The sequence below is a fragment of the Syngnathoides biaculeatus genome, chromosome 9 (genome assembly GCF_019802595.1).
Source record: "Syngnathoides biaculeatus isolate LvHL_M chromosome 9, ASM1980259v1, whole genome shotgun sequence".
NCBI classification, from domain to species: domain Eukaryota; kingdom Metazoa; phylum Chordata; class Actinopteri; order Syngnathiformes; family Syngnathidae; genus Syngnathoides; species Syngnathoides biaculeatus.
Window position 1 is genome coordinate 9,339,533 of NC_084648.1, and position 15,435 is coordinate 9,354,967.

General features: G+C 41.6%; 2 protein-coding genes and 1 long non-coding RNA gene across 3 annotated transcripts in view; 2 read left to right on the forward strand and 1 right to left on the reverse strand.

Moving 5' to 3' along the window:
- On the forward strand, window positions 1-5,732 carry LOC133506762 (uncharacterized). Its single transcript, XR_009796596.1, has 4 exons — window positions 1-465; window positions 546-715; window positions 1,661-1,778; window positions 5,101-5,732. It is a non-coding gene; the product is annotated as an uncharacterized LOC133506762 (long non-coding RNA).
- col9a1a (collagen, type IX, alpha 1a) overlaps window positions 1,059-15,435 on the reverse strand; it is an 18,759-nt gene continuing 4,382 nt past the window's right edge. Inside the window, exons 5-32 of the mRNA XM_061831200.1 lie at window positions 13,433-13,486; window positions 13,283-13,318; window positions 13,163-13,186; window positions 12,532-12,585; window positions 12,399-12,452; window positions 12,288-12,320; window positions 11,246-11,302; window positions 11,098-11,151; window positions 10,924-10,977; window positions 10,062-10,115; window positions 9,939-9,992; window positions 8,965-9,018; window positions 8,831-8,884; window positions 7,560-7,613; window positions 7,423-7,476; window positions 7,119-7,163; window positions 6,979-7,032; window positions 6,857-6,910; window positions 6,722-6,775; window positions 5,076-5,147; window positions 4,212-4,247; window positions 4,091-4,135; window positions 3,972-4,004; window positions 3,195-3,341; window positions 2,942-2,996; window positions 2,684-2,872; window positions 2,530-2,607; window positions 1,059-1,451 (exon numbers count right to left, since the gene is read on the reverse strand). Coding sequence (XP_061687184.1) covers window positions 1,243-1,451; window positions 2,530-2,607; window positions 2,684-2,872; window positions 2,942-2,996; window positions 3,195-3,341; window positions 3,972-4,004; window positions 4,091-4,135; window positions 4,212-4,247; window positions 5,076-5,147; window positions 6,722-6,775; window positions 6,857-6,910; window positions 6,979-7,032; window positions 7,119-7,163; window positions 7,423-7,476; window positions 7,560-7,613; window positions 8,831-8,884; window positions 8,965-9,018; window positions 9,939-9,992; window positions 10,062-10,115; window positions 10,924-10,977; window positions 11,098-11,151; window positions 11,246-11,302; window positions 12,288-12,320; window positions 12,399-12,452; window positions 12,532-12,585; window positions 13,163-13,186; window positions 13,283-13,318; window positions 13,433-13,486 — 1,815 coding nt within the window. The 3' untranslated portion in view covers window positions 1,059-1,242. The remainder of the gene's footprint in view (window positions 1,452-2,529; window positions 2,608-2,683; window positions 2,873-2,941; window positions 2,997-3,194; window positions 3,342-3,971; window positions 4,005-4,090; window positions 4,136-4,211; window positions 4,248-5,075; window positions 5,148-6,721; window positions 6,776-6,856; window positions 6,911-6,978; window positions 7,033-7,118; window positions 7,164-7,422; window positions 7,477-7,559; window positions 7,614-8,830; window positions 8,885-8,964; window positions 9,019-9,938; window positions 9,993-10,061; window positions 10,116-10,923; window positions 10,978-11,097; window positions 11,152-11,245; window positions 11,303-12,287; window positions 12,321-12,398; window positions 12,453-12,531; window positions 12,586-13,162; window positions 13,187-13,282; window positions 13,319-13,432; window positions 13,487-15,435) is intronic.
- Window positions 9,933-15,435, forward strand: part of hyls1 (HYLS1 centriolar and ciliogenesis associated) — a 24,864-nt gene continuing 19,361 nt past the window's right edge. The window contains exon 1 of the mRNA XM_061831205.1: window positions 9,933-10,017. The gene's annotated coding sequence lies outside the window, so the exon portion shown is untranslated. The remainder of the gene's footprint in view (window positions 10,018-15,435) is intronic.

The following is a 15,435-nucleotide window of genomic DNA, read 5'->3' on the forward strand; positions in this document are numbered from 1 at the left end:
TCATAGAGACGACGCACCCTCTCCAGATCACCTGTGACGCTAAAATCTGGAGGTCGAAGTCCTCAGCGATTTCGCTGCAGGGTCAAGACTAGAGGAAGTATACATATGTATCACGAGTTATCTATTTTATTTATCAATTGCGTGACTAGCGCGGTCAACGTCACGTGATTTCCCATAAACGCGTGCAAGTTTTTCCCGAGGGGGCCAGCTGGGGGCGCACTGTTGTGTCATTAGCTCTGACGTATAAGAAGAACAAGTGACCTAAAAGAATGTCGTCGTGACGAGCTGAATAGGCCGTCTACATGAAATCCACACACAATCTTCGTAACAACAGCACAATCAACACAACATAACACTAATGCATTCATATCATCACACATATTAATATCTTGCATCAGTGATCACTGTCAGTAATGAGCAGGGCTTCAACATTAACATCGAAAGAGCGCTTCAATCACATTTGAGGTTTGTTGAATGTTTCTACGATTAAAATAAAGTTATCAATACGTTAGGTCAGTGTTACGTCATGTATTCTCTCTTTCCAGCGCCATTGACTAGTTCTGGCTCGTTTGACTTGTACTGGTTTTACTGGCGATGATGGAGCTTGCTCGCTCCGTCGCTCCTACAGATGACACCGTCGTCACTGCTCTTCCGCCACACGGCAAGTTTCTAGCCCTTCAAAGACGACCGATTCTGGGAGAAGGACGCAGATGAGGTGAGGGATGCAAAATTCAACAAAAGTCATATGTGAGATGAGATCAAACAGGAAGTTACTCTTCCAAAAAGATTAATCGTCGACAATTGAACTCTTCTCAGTTGATGAAGACCACCTCGAATCCAAACGTGTTATTAGGTGCTACAGGGTATATAAGTTGAAAAAAAAGGTGGCATGCCCTCTCCGGGTCGGGGATGAGATCCTGGCCCAAGTGGAGGAGTTCAAGTATCTTGGGGTCCTGTTCACGGGTGAGGGCAGATCGACATACGGATCGGTGCGGCGTCTGCAGCGATGCGGACTTTGTATCGGTCCGTTGTGGTGAACAGGGAGCTGAGTCGAAAGGCATTTATGAAAATGTCTTTTATTTCCCGTGGTACGTTGCTGGAATAAATAAAAGCAGTGAAATATTTTCCGACCAAAGACATGTATTGAGAGTATTGACACATTTACATTTACAGCACGCACAAAGAGGCAACTTTTTCTTCCGGCCTTTTCCGCCGTCGCTGGTCCTGTTTCTCACTTCCTGCTCACATGTCAGGAGGGCCTTTCATGGCAGAGTCTTTCCCCCCCGCCACCGCCGACGCCACGGCGGGCAGGACACACTGAGACGGCTCACAGTATCCGGCGGTCCCCGAGGGTCCCGGGGGACCGGGGACCCCAGGAACTCCGGGAGTCCCGCGAGGTCCTCGGGAGCCATCTCGCCCGTCGTTTCCAAATGCCGGCCGGCCCGGCTGACCTGGTGGGGGGGGGAATAGACATGTGCTCTAAAATTTGACAAATGTGAGAAAAAGCCTACAAGAACATCTGAAATTGATTTAGTGTTAATCGTGGTAAGCAAACGCACTGAACCTGAATTTTTCTGTTGATCAAACCAAAAAATTGGCATGCTTATTCCCAAAATGGCAATTTTACTCGAGTACATCATGTTTTTTTTTTTCTCCTCAGCTGACCCTCCAGATCAGCTGGACTAAGACTTGGCAGCTGATTCCGATTGGACTCATCACCAGCCACGTGGAAACTCGTTTGCGACCGTGTGGTGAGACGTGTGTGCAGCTCCCAAAAGGTCAGTACAGTATAATCAATATTTGCAAACAGAAAGCGAGCATAGTCGCAATTAACAGCATCTGTGCTGGCTTTTCTTTGAACTTTGTAACCTTGGGTATACCATTGTAAATCATATTTAATTTTAGGGTGATTTTTATTTTCAAAGCTTGTAAATTGTAACTATTCCATCTTTGTATGTATTTGCTTTCTATTCTCCTTTGTTCCACTTTGTTTTCACTTTGAACAGAAATTTGGCGTGATATTGAAAAACTGAGATCAGTTTTGGATTCCGTACTCAAAAATGAACTGAAAACAGCTGTTAGCCTAACTTCCCCAGTGGAATGTGTTGTAAAGCGTCTCTGATGCATTATGCATTATTATTATTATTATTATTGTCAGTATTGTGGATCAGCTGGAAAGCGTTGGCCTCACAGTTCTGAGGTTTCGGGTTCAATCCCGGACCCGCCTATGTGGAGTTTCCATGTTCTCCCGGTGCCCGTGTGGGTTTTCTCCAGGCGATTCCGGTTTCCTCCCACATCCCAAAAACATGCAACATTGGGGACTCGTAATTGCCCGTAGGTGTGATTGTGAGTGCTAATGGTTCTTTGTGTCGATGTGCCCTGCGATTGGCTGGAAACCAGTTCAGGGTGTACGCCGCCTCCTGCCTGATGTTAGCTGGGATAAGCGCCAGTCCTCCCGCAACAACCCTTGTAGGGATCGTGCAGTGGCTCTTCCCATTGACATCCAATTTCTTACTTCCTGTTGTTTACCTGGCAGACCAGGAGCACCTGGAGCTCCTTTGAGGCCATAGGCGGTTGGGCCCCGGTCCCCTCTGTCGCCTTGGTCCCCTGTGGATAAAAAAAAATTAAAAACACTCATTTTATGACATTACGGAATTAAAAAAAAAAAAAAAAAAAAAAAGACCTTTGGGTCCTTTGCGGCCCAGCATTCCAGGCGGTCCTTTGAGCCCAGGTAGCCCCCTGGATCCGGTGTGACCAGGGAAACCGTTGTCACCACTGGGGCCTGGGGGTCCGGGCGGGCCAGGCGGGCCGGGTAGCCCCGACACGCCCGACTCGGGTCTGGTCAGGCTGGCTGCGAGCTGGGCCAGCTGCTCTGTGAAGAGCGACGACGACGATGATGATGGTAATCGCAATTATGACGATGATGACGGTGACGACTCACCTTGCACGACTCTCATGCAGACTTGCTTGATGTGCGTGTCCGTCGGTGATTTGCCCTGTGCAAACACAAGCACAACTTAATAGTCCCATTATTACATTTTTTTACTTTTATCTAAAAAAGTGGGTAGCTGTTCATCTTGAGAGATGACTAAAAAAAATGTTAGAAACCATAATAAAATCTAAAAATAATTTTAACACAAAGGGCTTGTTTGGAAGGGTGTTATGTAGAAGTCGAGTAGACTGGAAGCTCTCACCGCCGGTCCTTGTGCGCCGGGAAGGCCCGGCACGCCCATGTCGCCCTGCATGCCTCGCGGTCCCGCTTGGCCCGGCTCGCCCTCCTTGCCTTGCTGTCCTCGCCCGCCTTCCGGTCCCTTGCTTCCCGTCTCGCCCGGGGGTCCCGCCTGCCCATGCAAATTAATTTCTGCAGAATTAGCCAAACGATTTAAAAAAAAAAAAAAACGAAAAACGTTTTTTTCTGAAAAGACTGACTTTGCATTTTTTTTCAAACAAAATATATTTATGGAATTGTATTTATGTATTATATTCCTCAAAATTTACTTTCTGTTTTTTTTCAACAAAAATTATGAATATCCTTAAATACAGTAACTATTGTAAAAAAAAAAAAGTTTGACCCATTCAAATATTAATATGTATATTTTAAAAACCTACAACTTTGTGGTAGAAATTACTTTGTGAAAAATATGAGGATAAAACACTACATTTTAATTTAAATATGTAGATTGTTTTTCTTATAAATCAACAAAAAAATCTCGAGATAACTCCATATTCTTAGAAACAAAAACAGTTCATTCTAAGACTTATTTTTATTTTTTTATGAATTTGTTCTCATATGAGTCAATATTTAAAAAAAAATGTCATAAAAATTACATTTAAAATATATGCATTTTTGGGGAAAAATATTATGTAAAATGAATCAAATTTTACTTTTAAGTAAAATGTTTAAATCTTTTTAAAATTAAATTATCATATAGATGGAAAAAAATTATCATGCTGGTTTCGTGCCAACCTACCGCTCCTTTCTGTCCCGGTTCGCCTTGATCGCCCTACAAGAAAAGAGAAAAAGAGAGAGAAAGAAATCAGGTTTGAAGACTGATAGCAAGCGACCTCTTGCAGTCCCGCAACCGCTCACCAGATCTCCTCGATGTCCTGGCGTTCCCTCAGTGCCTGCAGGTCCCTGAAATGGATGCCACACTTTTTGTTGTCGGGCTAAGAAAATATGCAAACGTGAATTTGGATGAGCGGAAACGCACCTGCTCTCCTTTTGGACCATCAAGACCCACGGCACCCTGATGAATCAAAGAAATAAGTTATGTAACATGGGTTCATGACTGCGTACATGCTAGAAGTGTTGATGGTTAAGTACAATCTTCCCCATGCCTGTTTAAAGTGATTTGCTGCCATCTTGTGGCATCTATGCAAAATGACTCCTTATGGATGCGAATCAATTGATTTTTGCTATTGGAGGGACTTTTTTTTTTTAACCCAACATATAGTGTATATTTTTCCGTTTTATATAAATAAAATACTTGTGAAAAGGTCAATCTTTTTTGACACAAAATGCAACTTTTAATATTTAAAAAATCTGACAATATTCTTATAGGTGCTATAAGAATATAATGTAGGAGCATGATATTTTTGTGACTTGAATGAAACTTTTTGTATAGATGAAAATTTTCTCGCCAATACTAACTTTTTACATTGATAAATAATCACTAAACAAATAAAACTTTGAGAAAGTTTGATTTTATCTGGATTTTTTTTGGGGGGGGGGGAGGTGTCACAAAATACCACTTTTTAACCTTTTGGGAAAAAAATGATTTTTTTTTCTTTGAAAAAAATAAATGTGTGACTAAAATTTTTTTAGCTTGGAAAAAAATGTTCATCTTCAAAAATTTGTGGAAATCAATCTTTTGGTGGGGGGGATGAAAAAAAGACATTTCTCTACAAACAACAAAATTTTCTATCTTGGAAAAAAAAATTCAAGCTTATTCTTGTATCTAAAAAAAATACTTAAAAGTCAAAACAATATTTCAGTCTTCTAATGAGGGACTTTTTTTTTTTTTAAAGCATTTACTTATTAAATTGCAGTGAGTGTACAGTCCATATTCTCTTACCCGTTCGCCCTTTTGTCCTCGATAGCCAGCCGGTCCGGGGAGTCCAGGAAGGCCCACGTCACCTTTGCTTCCCTGCCGCCACAAATTGCAAAAAGTCAACCACCTCAACACTAGTGCCGCTGTTAACATGGCTAACAGGACATGAAGGACCCCCCCCCCCCCCACCACCACCAACCCCCCACCCTCCCTGCCGTGCATGGGGAATACTTGAAGAAGGAAAGCCTTCATTAGTTTACTGCTTGCGGGCATTTGTCAGAACACAGAGTTCTTTCTTTCTTTTTTCTTTTGCAGCCCAAAATCCAAGATGTGTTTCGCATTGCTAAAAACATTTAACCACAAAATTTTCTTACATCTTTTTCAAAATAATAATGAAAACATTTAATTTGAAATTCTCATTTCGTTACTATTTTCTGTCTTCAGAAACATTTTTTGATCTAAAAAAAGTATGACTTCTTTTTTGATTACTTATTTTTCGTTTTTTTTTTTTTTTACTTTTTAGTGAGCAACTTCTCAAAAACCACAATTTGACTCATTTTTTTCTTTTAAAAAATCTGATTTGCTATTTTCACATTTTACAAAGTATGACTTTCCTGGAACAAGACAACTTTGATGTTGAGCGATTAAAAATATCTGAAATAAATGGGATTATTTTCATGACTTCAATTTTCATGAATTTTTTTTTCTTTTTAATTATTTTTTCCAAAAATACAACTTTTTTCATAAATTCATCCATCCATCCATTTTCTTAGCCGCTTATCCTCACCAGGGTCGCGGGGAGTGCTGGAGCCTATCCCAGCTGTCAACATGCAGGAGGCGGGATACACCCTGAACTGGTTGCCAACCAATCACAGGGCACATCGAGACAAACAGCCGCACTCGCAATCACACCTAGGGGCAATTTAGAGTGCCCAATTAATGTTGCATGTTTTTGGGATGTGGGAGGAAACTGGAGTGCCCGGAGAAAACTCACACAGGCACAGGGAGAACATGCAAATTCCACACAGGCAGGTCCGGGATCGAACCTGGGACCTCAGAAGTGTGAGGCCAACGCTTTTACCAGCTGATCCATTGTGACAACTTCGTGAATTCATTCACGTTCTATTCCACTTATCTTCGCGCGGAAATTCATTTATTCTAAAATGATGTTTGTGTATTTTGAAAAAAACAACACTGACTTTCATAAGACACCAAATATTAAGTTTTATAAATGAGGTATTCCAGTTAAAAATATGGCTTAACTTTTGGGGAGATAAAATTGGGGCTCGGACATTTTCTGAAATACGACGGTGTGCTTCCACTCACTTGAGCATTTTCGGGTCACATCCCTCAAATGCTACCTGAACCAAACGGGATTGTTTGCTTTTGGAATATTGCACAGCTGTGGTCTAAAAATGCAATTCTCAGAATCAATTTGTATAACAACTGATGTTTGGTGTCCATGTAGCTGGAACTGGGATTTGAGCCTCTGACCTTTCAGTGGATGCCCAAGTTGGTCTACCAACCGAACCACAGCGGCCCCCATCCTAAAATGAGTACTTTTTTGTGATGAAAATTTGATCTAAAATCATTTTCGCGATAGCATTTTTGATGCATTGGTGGCATTTGGTAAGCGTTAGCGATTGGGAGCAGACATTAAGTGGTCTCACCCGTCCTCCCGGCGCCCCCACCGGTCCAGTTGGTCCTCGTTCCCCTCGTTCGCCCTGCCATCAAACGGGATCATCAAACATAATCATCCGACAGTGGGTCCCCTCGCCGGATTTCCCGCTGACCCGACCACTCACCGGTCCCCCTCTGGGTCCGATTGGTCCCACCTCACCCTGGTCACCGCGTTCGCCCTGGAATCAAAACCGGCGAGTCAAGAGTTCAATCCATTTCACCAAGAATATTTTCCAGACCTCCATACTTGCTTTCCTGGAGACCCCATCATTCCCGCAACGCCCGGATCACCAGACACGCCCTAACACGTGGAAAAAAAAAAAAAAGTTGACCTTAACCATTCATACTTTGACCAGCTTATGATGCCAATTAATCGCACTTTGATACCTTGGGACCACTAACTCCTTTCTGGCCGTAAGAACCTGGAACCCCCTAAAACGGGAAGAAAAAAAAAACAATTCTTCAGACTCCATCCAATCCTGAGCAATCATGCCAGACGACCAGTAGAGCTGGCAAAAGTATTCACAGTCTGGACTTAAGTCCAAGGACAGATACTTGTGGTTGAGGCTATCCCAGCTGACTTTGGGCACGGGTTAGGATTGTAACCTTAATTGGTTGCCAGCCAAATAAGTACAGTACCAAATCATTTCTGCGTTTTACTTCCTCACAACTGCCGCCCAGTCACACTTACGGGAAGACCTTGTAGTCCGGCATCGCCCGGAGCTCCGTTCTTGCCGGGAAGACCCTGGAAAACCACAGAACCCAGAGAGTAAAGCAACACAGAGTGTACAGGTGTTAAGGGACCCAAATTACTAAGACCACAGTCACCTTTGAGCCAGGTAGTCCAGGGATCCCCTCCCGACCGTCTGGACCAGGAAGACCCTGTGAGAACAACAAGTTAGCATCCAATAGCCCTACTAGTTACCCGAGGGTTAGCATCAAATGGTCTTTCCATACCCATTGTGAGGCCTCTATTCTCACAAAAACCACATTTCCGAATAAGTAGATATGACACTACTTTTGTGCCGCATGCCTACGCAGACGCAAAACTAGCTGGGTAAAAGTCGGCAGTGTATTCCATGTGGGAACGGCAAGAAAACCAAAACTCCAAGGATGCCGGTACATTGTAATGCAAATGGTTTTCTCCTTCTTGAGTGTCCAGTTCGCCATACATGCCTCTCGTTTGGCCTTTGCCAACCCTACCTTCACCCCATGTCGCATCTCCGTGTATTATTTCCCCGCTCCTCCATCCTCTCAATGCCCCACTTCTTTTTAGCGAACCTCTTTCCTTGTATAATTTCTTCTTCCTTGAGGTTCCACCCCCAAGTCTCCACCTATTTCTCACTAGAAGATACACCAAGTACAGTCCTGTCTCTCTGATCGCTTTGGCTGGAGTGGTTCAGTCTACAGGGAGCTCAACCTGTCCACTTAGAGCCTGTCACCGCTTCTCTAAAAGCCACACAACGCTCTTCCTTTCCCAGAATCCCCCACATGATTCTCTGCTCTCCCATTGTCTTCTTAATCTTGCTAACCACTACAAAAATCACCTACATTCCCCAATTCTATGCTGTCTAGCCACACTTTCTTTTATTTCTTCAGCAAAGTTTTAAGACAGGTGCCCTTCCTGATGCAAACCTCTGCATTTATTTATATACTCACATGATTCATTTTTTTGAGTCCTTAGTAATTTTCCTAAGACAGGGTTAGCCTCGATTTACCGTAAGATGGCCGCGAGTTAGCATTATATAACAAGCAATTTCACTAAAATAGAGTTACCCTTAGTTAACTGTTTAACAATTCCCAATTAGCACCATAATTTTTCCCAGACCAAGTCCAAGTTAACTGTAAGTTCGCTTCAGGTTTTTTTTTCTCGCATTTTGTAAACAATTTTGCTAAAACTTAATTAGACCGAGTAAGTTGCCACTATGTTAGCAGCTAACTAGCATCTTCTCACTATACAGTAGTTTTGCTCAAACGAAGATAGCCTCAGCTAACCATAAATTGGCTTCAGTTAATCCGAAATTAGCATTATTTTAAAAAGTAATTTTGCTCCGTCTAAGTTAGCCTCAGTCAACAATAGGTTAGCAGCTCATGCTCACAGGTTCTCCCTTTGGTCCGGGTGGTCCTCTGATTCCGGAAGGACCTCGATCCCCCTGCCAAGACAAAAAGACCACGTTTAAGGCAACCATAACCGTGGTGACGTATATTCATCAACGGAATACAAAGATCTGACCTGCACTCCCCCGGGTCCGGTCTCCCCGATTGCACCTCTTTGGCCGATTTCCCCCTTTTAAAAAATGTTTTCGTCAGGATCCATATAGAATAGATATTGTACGTGAAATGGAAATATATTTACAACATACAAATTTTACTATCATGATATGGTGAGAAACAAAATCTATTTGACCCATAATAGATAAAGTGTGGGTAAAATATACACACACACACACACACACACACACAAAACAGCCTTGTGTGTTTTATTTTCGTTGGGAGAACATAATTAATTATGGTCACAATATAGATATAAAATGTGTGCAAAAATAGATTACATGAGATGGGCAGTGGGGGGTTAATTCTGCCTACAATGTAGCTATAATATGTACATAGTATAGTTCAGTGACGTGTGTTGAGATTCGTGACTGATGAGGTACTGACTACAGAGGAATCAGGGATAAAAACATGAACCCAAAATCAAAGATAAGTCTTTATTCCAATTTTGTCCTTAATTGAAACAATCTGTTGTTTTTCCATCTTTTCGATGCTTCAATCAATTGCACACTGATCAATGATATGGTATTCAAGAAAAACAAAAGAATATTTAATATGAAGTCAAATTCATGGGTTTTTTTTCACCAATCTCTTTTGATGAAATGTACGGGGATCAGTCACGTGACGTCTGGAGCTCAATATGACGCTCAACTCAACACTGCCACATGCTGGCCATGATGAAATCATTGAAATTCTTGGATTGAACTAGATCATCATTGTAAAGCACTGACCATAGAACAATCCGTCCATCCTAAACTTTAATGTAATCATAAGGTTGTTTTTACGATTGACAAGCAGTGGAAAGGAAAAACCACCAGGTGGCAATGCGGCTCGGCCTCGCTAGCCTGAACGCACACTGGTGGGTTTGATCTTGGTGAGGGTCTTGGCTTGTTTACCCGACTTTTCAGGAGTGACGAAATGCGCAGTGGAACTCACCGGAGCTCCCTGGCGGCCCTGAGGTCCCAAGTCTCCGGACTTCCCACGGGGTCCCTAAAAGAAGACGTCTCTGTTACAGGTAGGTTAAAAAATTGTAAATCTCCTGGAGATCGAGTGTCTTACCCTTTCGCCTTTCGAGCCCTTGATTCCTGCCAGGCCCTTGGTTCCAGCCGGGCCCTGGAAGTAGCATGTTAGCATGTGTTAGCGAAAACAAAATGTGAATTAAATCAATTCCATAGTGGTCCTCATGAGCTTCCACAACTATTGCCATCTCAGTCTGACCACATACTTTATCTCTCGGTCTCGCTGTCGTTACGAGCAAATAAGATTTTTCGCTAAAAGTATTTTGACCTCAGTTAGCGCTAAGTTAGCAGCTAGTTGGTGTTTTTTTTTAAACATTTAATTTTGCGCAGACTAAGTGAGTGGCAGTGAACTGTAAGTTTGCAGCTCTTTGATATCTTTTAAATGTATAATTGTGCACAGAATAAGTGAGACTCAGTTGACACTAAATTGGCAGATATCTAGCATCTTATAGCCTCAGTTAACGCCAATTTGTTTTATATTTATGTATTCTTTTTTTTTTTTTTTTTTGCGCTATTCCAAGACTGGGTTGGACTCAGTTATGAGCTATGTGGCATTTTGTAACTGTGTGATTATTTTCTGACTAAGTGAGTCTCATTTAATGCTAAGTTAGCAGGTAGTTATCATGTTATAACCATGTAATTTGTCTTGGACTGGTTCACAACTTTGTGAACAATTCCACGAACTAATAGTCCAACAGTTTGAGAGCAATGTTTTCTCAATATACATTTGCAAGGAATTTAGGGATTTTAATCACCATCTCTATTTATTCGACACAACGTCCCAACGTCTTTGGAAATGGAGGCTTGTATTATGTACACTGTGTATGTACGTGGATTAAAACGTGAATTTTTTTTGAGCGCCGATCAGTCCAACGATGGTATCTGGTATGGAGGTCTCTTACCGGAAGTCCTTGAGATCCGACGTCTCCCTGTAGTCCTTGTTCACCCTCCTCACCCTGAAAGCATCTTTCAGCATTCATAAAAGTGCTATACAACTTTATTATTGTTATTAATATTATCACAGATATAAGGTAAATTTCATGTATGTCTGTGGGGGTGCTGTGGAAGGAAGATACCTTGTGTCCTTGTCGACCGGGCTCTCCAGACTCACCCTTCACACCCTTGTGACCCTGCACCCAGAAAATGACTACTTGGACCAAAAAGAACATTCATGTATATGCATATACACATGTATTTTTTTTAAATTAGAAGAGGAGAATTTACTTTCATGCCGGGCAGTCCAGAGTGTCCTGAAAGTCCAGCTGGACAAGCGCTAGGGCACTAAAACACAACAAAAACAAGTTAGTAGCTAGTTCGCATCTTATAATGAGTTGGTCACTGGCTAAACTTTAACAGGCTTTCTCTATCCATTGTGACCCCTTTGCTAAAAGCATTACCCTAAATTAACCAAACTAGCGTCTATTTCACATTTTCTAACCATGCAATTATGCTCAAACAAAATTAGCCTAATCTGATTCTTCATTAGCAAAGACAGCTAGTTAGCGTCTTACAACCATTTAATTGTTCTTTGACCCAGTTAACCTCAGTTAATGCTAGGTTATCAGCTCTTTAAGGTCTTAGAAGCAACATTTAAGACTCCTTTGTGCATTCCTCGCAAAACATACTCCAGTGCAACATGATTGGTTCCTTTATTGTGGGACGGGTGGGTTACACGCATGTAGCCAAATGATCTTTGCAAGTGCTGTGTGTATCACATTTGTATGGAATGAAAACAAGGTTAGGTTTAAGGTTAGGGTTGGGGCTAGGGCAGGGTTAGCGGGATTCATATTAATGTTTCACTTCTTTTCCTGTCTGGAAGAAGTAGGCGGTGTTGTACCGGGATACAGCAGCCAATCATGGTGTAGCAGCACGTGTCCTGGAGCCAGTAATATTGGAGCAGGGCGTGTCCTTACAGAGACGCATGTGACCATACTAGTAAGCTGTTTTACAACTGCTTTTGCGAAGAATATGTTAGCAGCTAGTTAGCAATTTATAGCCATATCATTTTGCTTTTTGTTGCAATTTACTTTTTCTCAGACGAAACCAAGTAAACAGCGAATAAATATCATCAATTGTATAATTTTGTTCAAACTAGGTTAGTCTCGGTTACCTGTGAGATGTTAGTTAGCATCTTAGATCAGTAAAATTCTGGTCAGACTAAACCGACCCTATCTAATGCTAACCGAGCAGCTCATTAGATTCTGATTTTCTTGGCACCTGAAGTCCTCAGACCGAATGTTTCCAAGTGTTCTGTTTTGAAACTCACCAATTCTTGCCCCTGATAAACTCCCGGAGGACCCTGAAACAAATATTTTGGTGCACATCAAGCATTCCCGCCGGCAGACAAAACCTGTGGCACCTTCAGAGTGGAATTTACCCGAGGTCCCACAGCTCCACTCGCACCCACTTGGCCCCTCTTGCCTCTGGCTCCCTGCGACCAACATGTACCTTTAATTCTCATCATTTCAACTAGGTAAATTGGGGATGGCGATCGCCAGGCAAGTACTCACTGGAGGGCCCACTTTGCCCATTTCTCCTGGGAGTCCATCAGTCCCTGGTATCCCCTGGTCAATGAAAACAAAACAAAAAAATTGAATGGAACAAAAAAAAAAAAAAACAAACAAAAAAATTAATCATTCCAAGGAAAAAAGTTCAGGATTTTTTGGGGGGGGTTTTGTTTTAATCTTTAAAGAAGAAGTATTTTACTGAAAAACACTTAAATCCATTCATTTATTTTCTGCACCGCTTTTCCTCACTAGGGTCAGAAGCGTCCTGGAGCCTATCCAAGCTATTTTTGGGCGAGAGGCAGGGTAAAGCCTGAACTGGTCGCCAGCCAATCGTGGGGCATATACAAAATAACATTCGCACTCACATTCACAACTACGGGCAATTTAGAGTCTTCAATTGACCTAACATGTAGGAGGAAACCGGAGTGCCTGGAGGAAATCCATGCACGCTTGGGATAAGAATGCAAACCCCACACAGGTGAGGCGAGATTTGAGCACGGGTCCTCAGAACTGAGCGGATGTGCTATCCAGACAGTCATTTTTTCTCCGCTGTGTGGAGTCCTTTTTGTTTTGTTTTTTTTTTTTTTTTTGCTCTATTTTTGAAAGAATAATTCTTAGTTCATCTGATACTCACATCCAAGCCATCTGGTCCCACACCCTGTAAAAAAGGGCACATCCTTCGGTTAGCAAAAAAAAAAGAAACTCTTCACAAAAACCTGAACATACAATTGTGAACATAAATATGTGAACTTACAGGCTCCCCGGCTGGGCCTGGTGGTCCGGAATCCCCCTGAGGATGAAATCACACACACACAAACTGAGAAATGTTCCAACATTCAGATGGTGAAGTACAAAAATCTTTCTCAGCTTGAGTTTGATCATATTTTAGGCATAATAAACTCACTTTTTGTCCTTTTACACCTGCCACACCTCGATCTCCGGGAGGTCCCACTGGTCCCTGCACAACAGAAGAATTTTGCTGAAAGTTAGCTACTAGCTAGCAAAAAGGTAGCATCTTCTAACTGCACAAACTGTAGCCGTGTAAAACTCTTGGATACATTCAAAAATGTAGTCCAAGCGCATTGTGTACACTACGGAACATTCAGAATCTCAAAGCATTGTTGGAAAGCAAATCATTCAAGCAAAGTGTTAGCGCTGTTTTTCTGACTGCTGCACTTTCAGAGTAGAGTTAGGGCGTCAAATTGTATTTCTGAAAGCAACCCAAGTTGGCCCTAGTTAACGATAAATTAACAAATACCAGGTAGTTTTGCACAGTTAATAATCATCATTTTGGTAGCAGGCAGCTAGCACCTGATCATGTAATTTAGCTTGTAATTAGCCTCATAACTATTGTGACCCCTCGATGCCAAGACTATATTAATTTAACTTTACTAATCTATACATTAGCATGCAGTTAACACACTAAAACAGTAGTTTTTTTTAAAGAGTAAGTTAGCCCCAGTCAAATAAGTACTGTAAATTAGCAGTCAGCGTCGAATAACCGCGTCACTTTAGCGAGAGCTAGCCGCTTGCTAGCCTCCAGCGATCTCTCGATAATGTAATGTCAGCACTCTATGCTCAGACGAAGTCAGCCCCAGTTAACTCTTAGGCAGTTGGACTCATTTGTAGCTAAGGAAGACAAAATTTTCTCTAGTCAATTGAAGTACCAGCTATGTATCGTTTAGCTCTATAATTTTGCTAAAACTAAATTAACCTCAGATTATGATAGGTTCCAGGCAGTTAGCACCTGATCAGCGTATTTTCTGTGAGAACTAAGTTAGGCTCAGTTAATGCTACATTATTCGCTAGTTAGTCTCTTATAACCATAGAGTTTTGCTAAAACTAATGACGGAAGACAATACACTATTATGTCGAAGGCCAAAAATGAGAAAAAGTTAAGCACAGGTTTAAGTTTTTAACTTTTTGTTTTCATTTAAAAAAAAAAAAAATATATATATATATATATATATATATATATATATATTCTTATAAGACCGCACAAAAAACTGTATTTGACTTCACATGGGGTTCACATGGTAATTTAATTGGCTTTAGGATTATGAGAGGGTCACTGGAAAAATGTCGCCCTGAACTCAGAGAGTTTGAGCAGGCCTGGTATAAAGTACACTTTCATCCACTCCTTCTTGGCTTATGTTGCAATAGAAGAGTGACTGAGTCCAGATGGGTAACAGAACCACAGCCACCGGAGCTGCATCGCCACAGAACACACTGGCTCCATTCTGCTCAGTCCCTCCTATCCTTCCCGATCTTCCGGCCCCCCCTGCCATTCCGCACAAAAAGGGTCCTGTTTCCGCAGGGAAGCGACCAGGGTGCAGGATACATGGACCAGTTTATCCCGTTTGCTTTGCACAGGCCTAGAAAACTCAAGAGCGGGTTTTGAAAACATCCAAACTCAACACACACTGGGTCAGGATTTGAACCCGGGTCCTCAGAATTGTTAGGCCAATGCTCGAACCACCGTGCCGCGTCTTTGTTTGAAAAAAAAAAAAAAATGGAATAATGTATTTTATTGATAGGTTGTAGTTTATCCACCCATCCATCCATTTTCTGGGCCGCTTATCCCCACAAGGGTCGAAGGAGTGCTGGAGCCAATCTGAGCTGTCATCAGACATCTTAAAATTATCTCATTTTAAGGGGGAAAACAGTTAAATTATTGGAAAAATACCATCGTTAATTTAAAATATAAAACTTAATTTATGCTTATTTTCATATGCATTTAAAGTTATATATATATATTAGTTAAAGAGATAAATGAATACAAAATAAATACAAACGAATTAATACATTTTGCCAATTTGAGGTTAAATAAATTAATAAATTATTCCAACTCACGAATAGATTTTTTTTAATAATAAAAATGTGTGTAATTCATTGGTTTACACATAA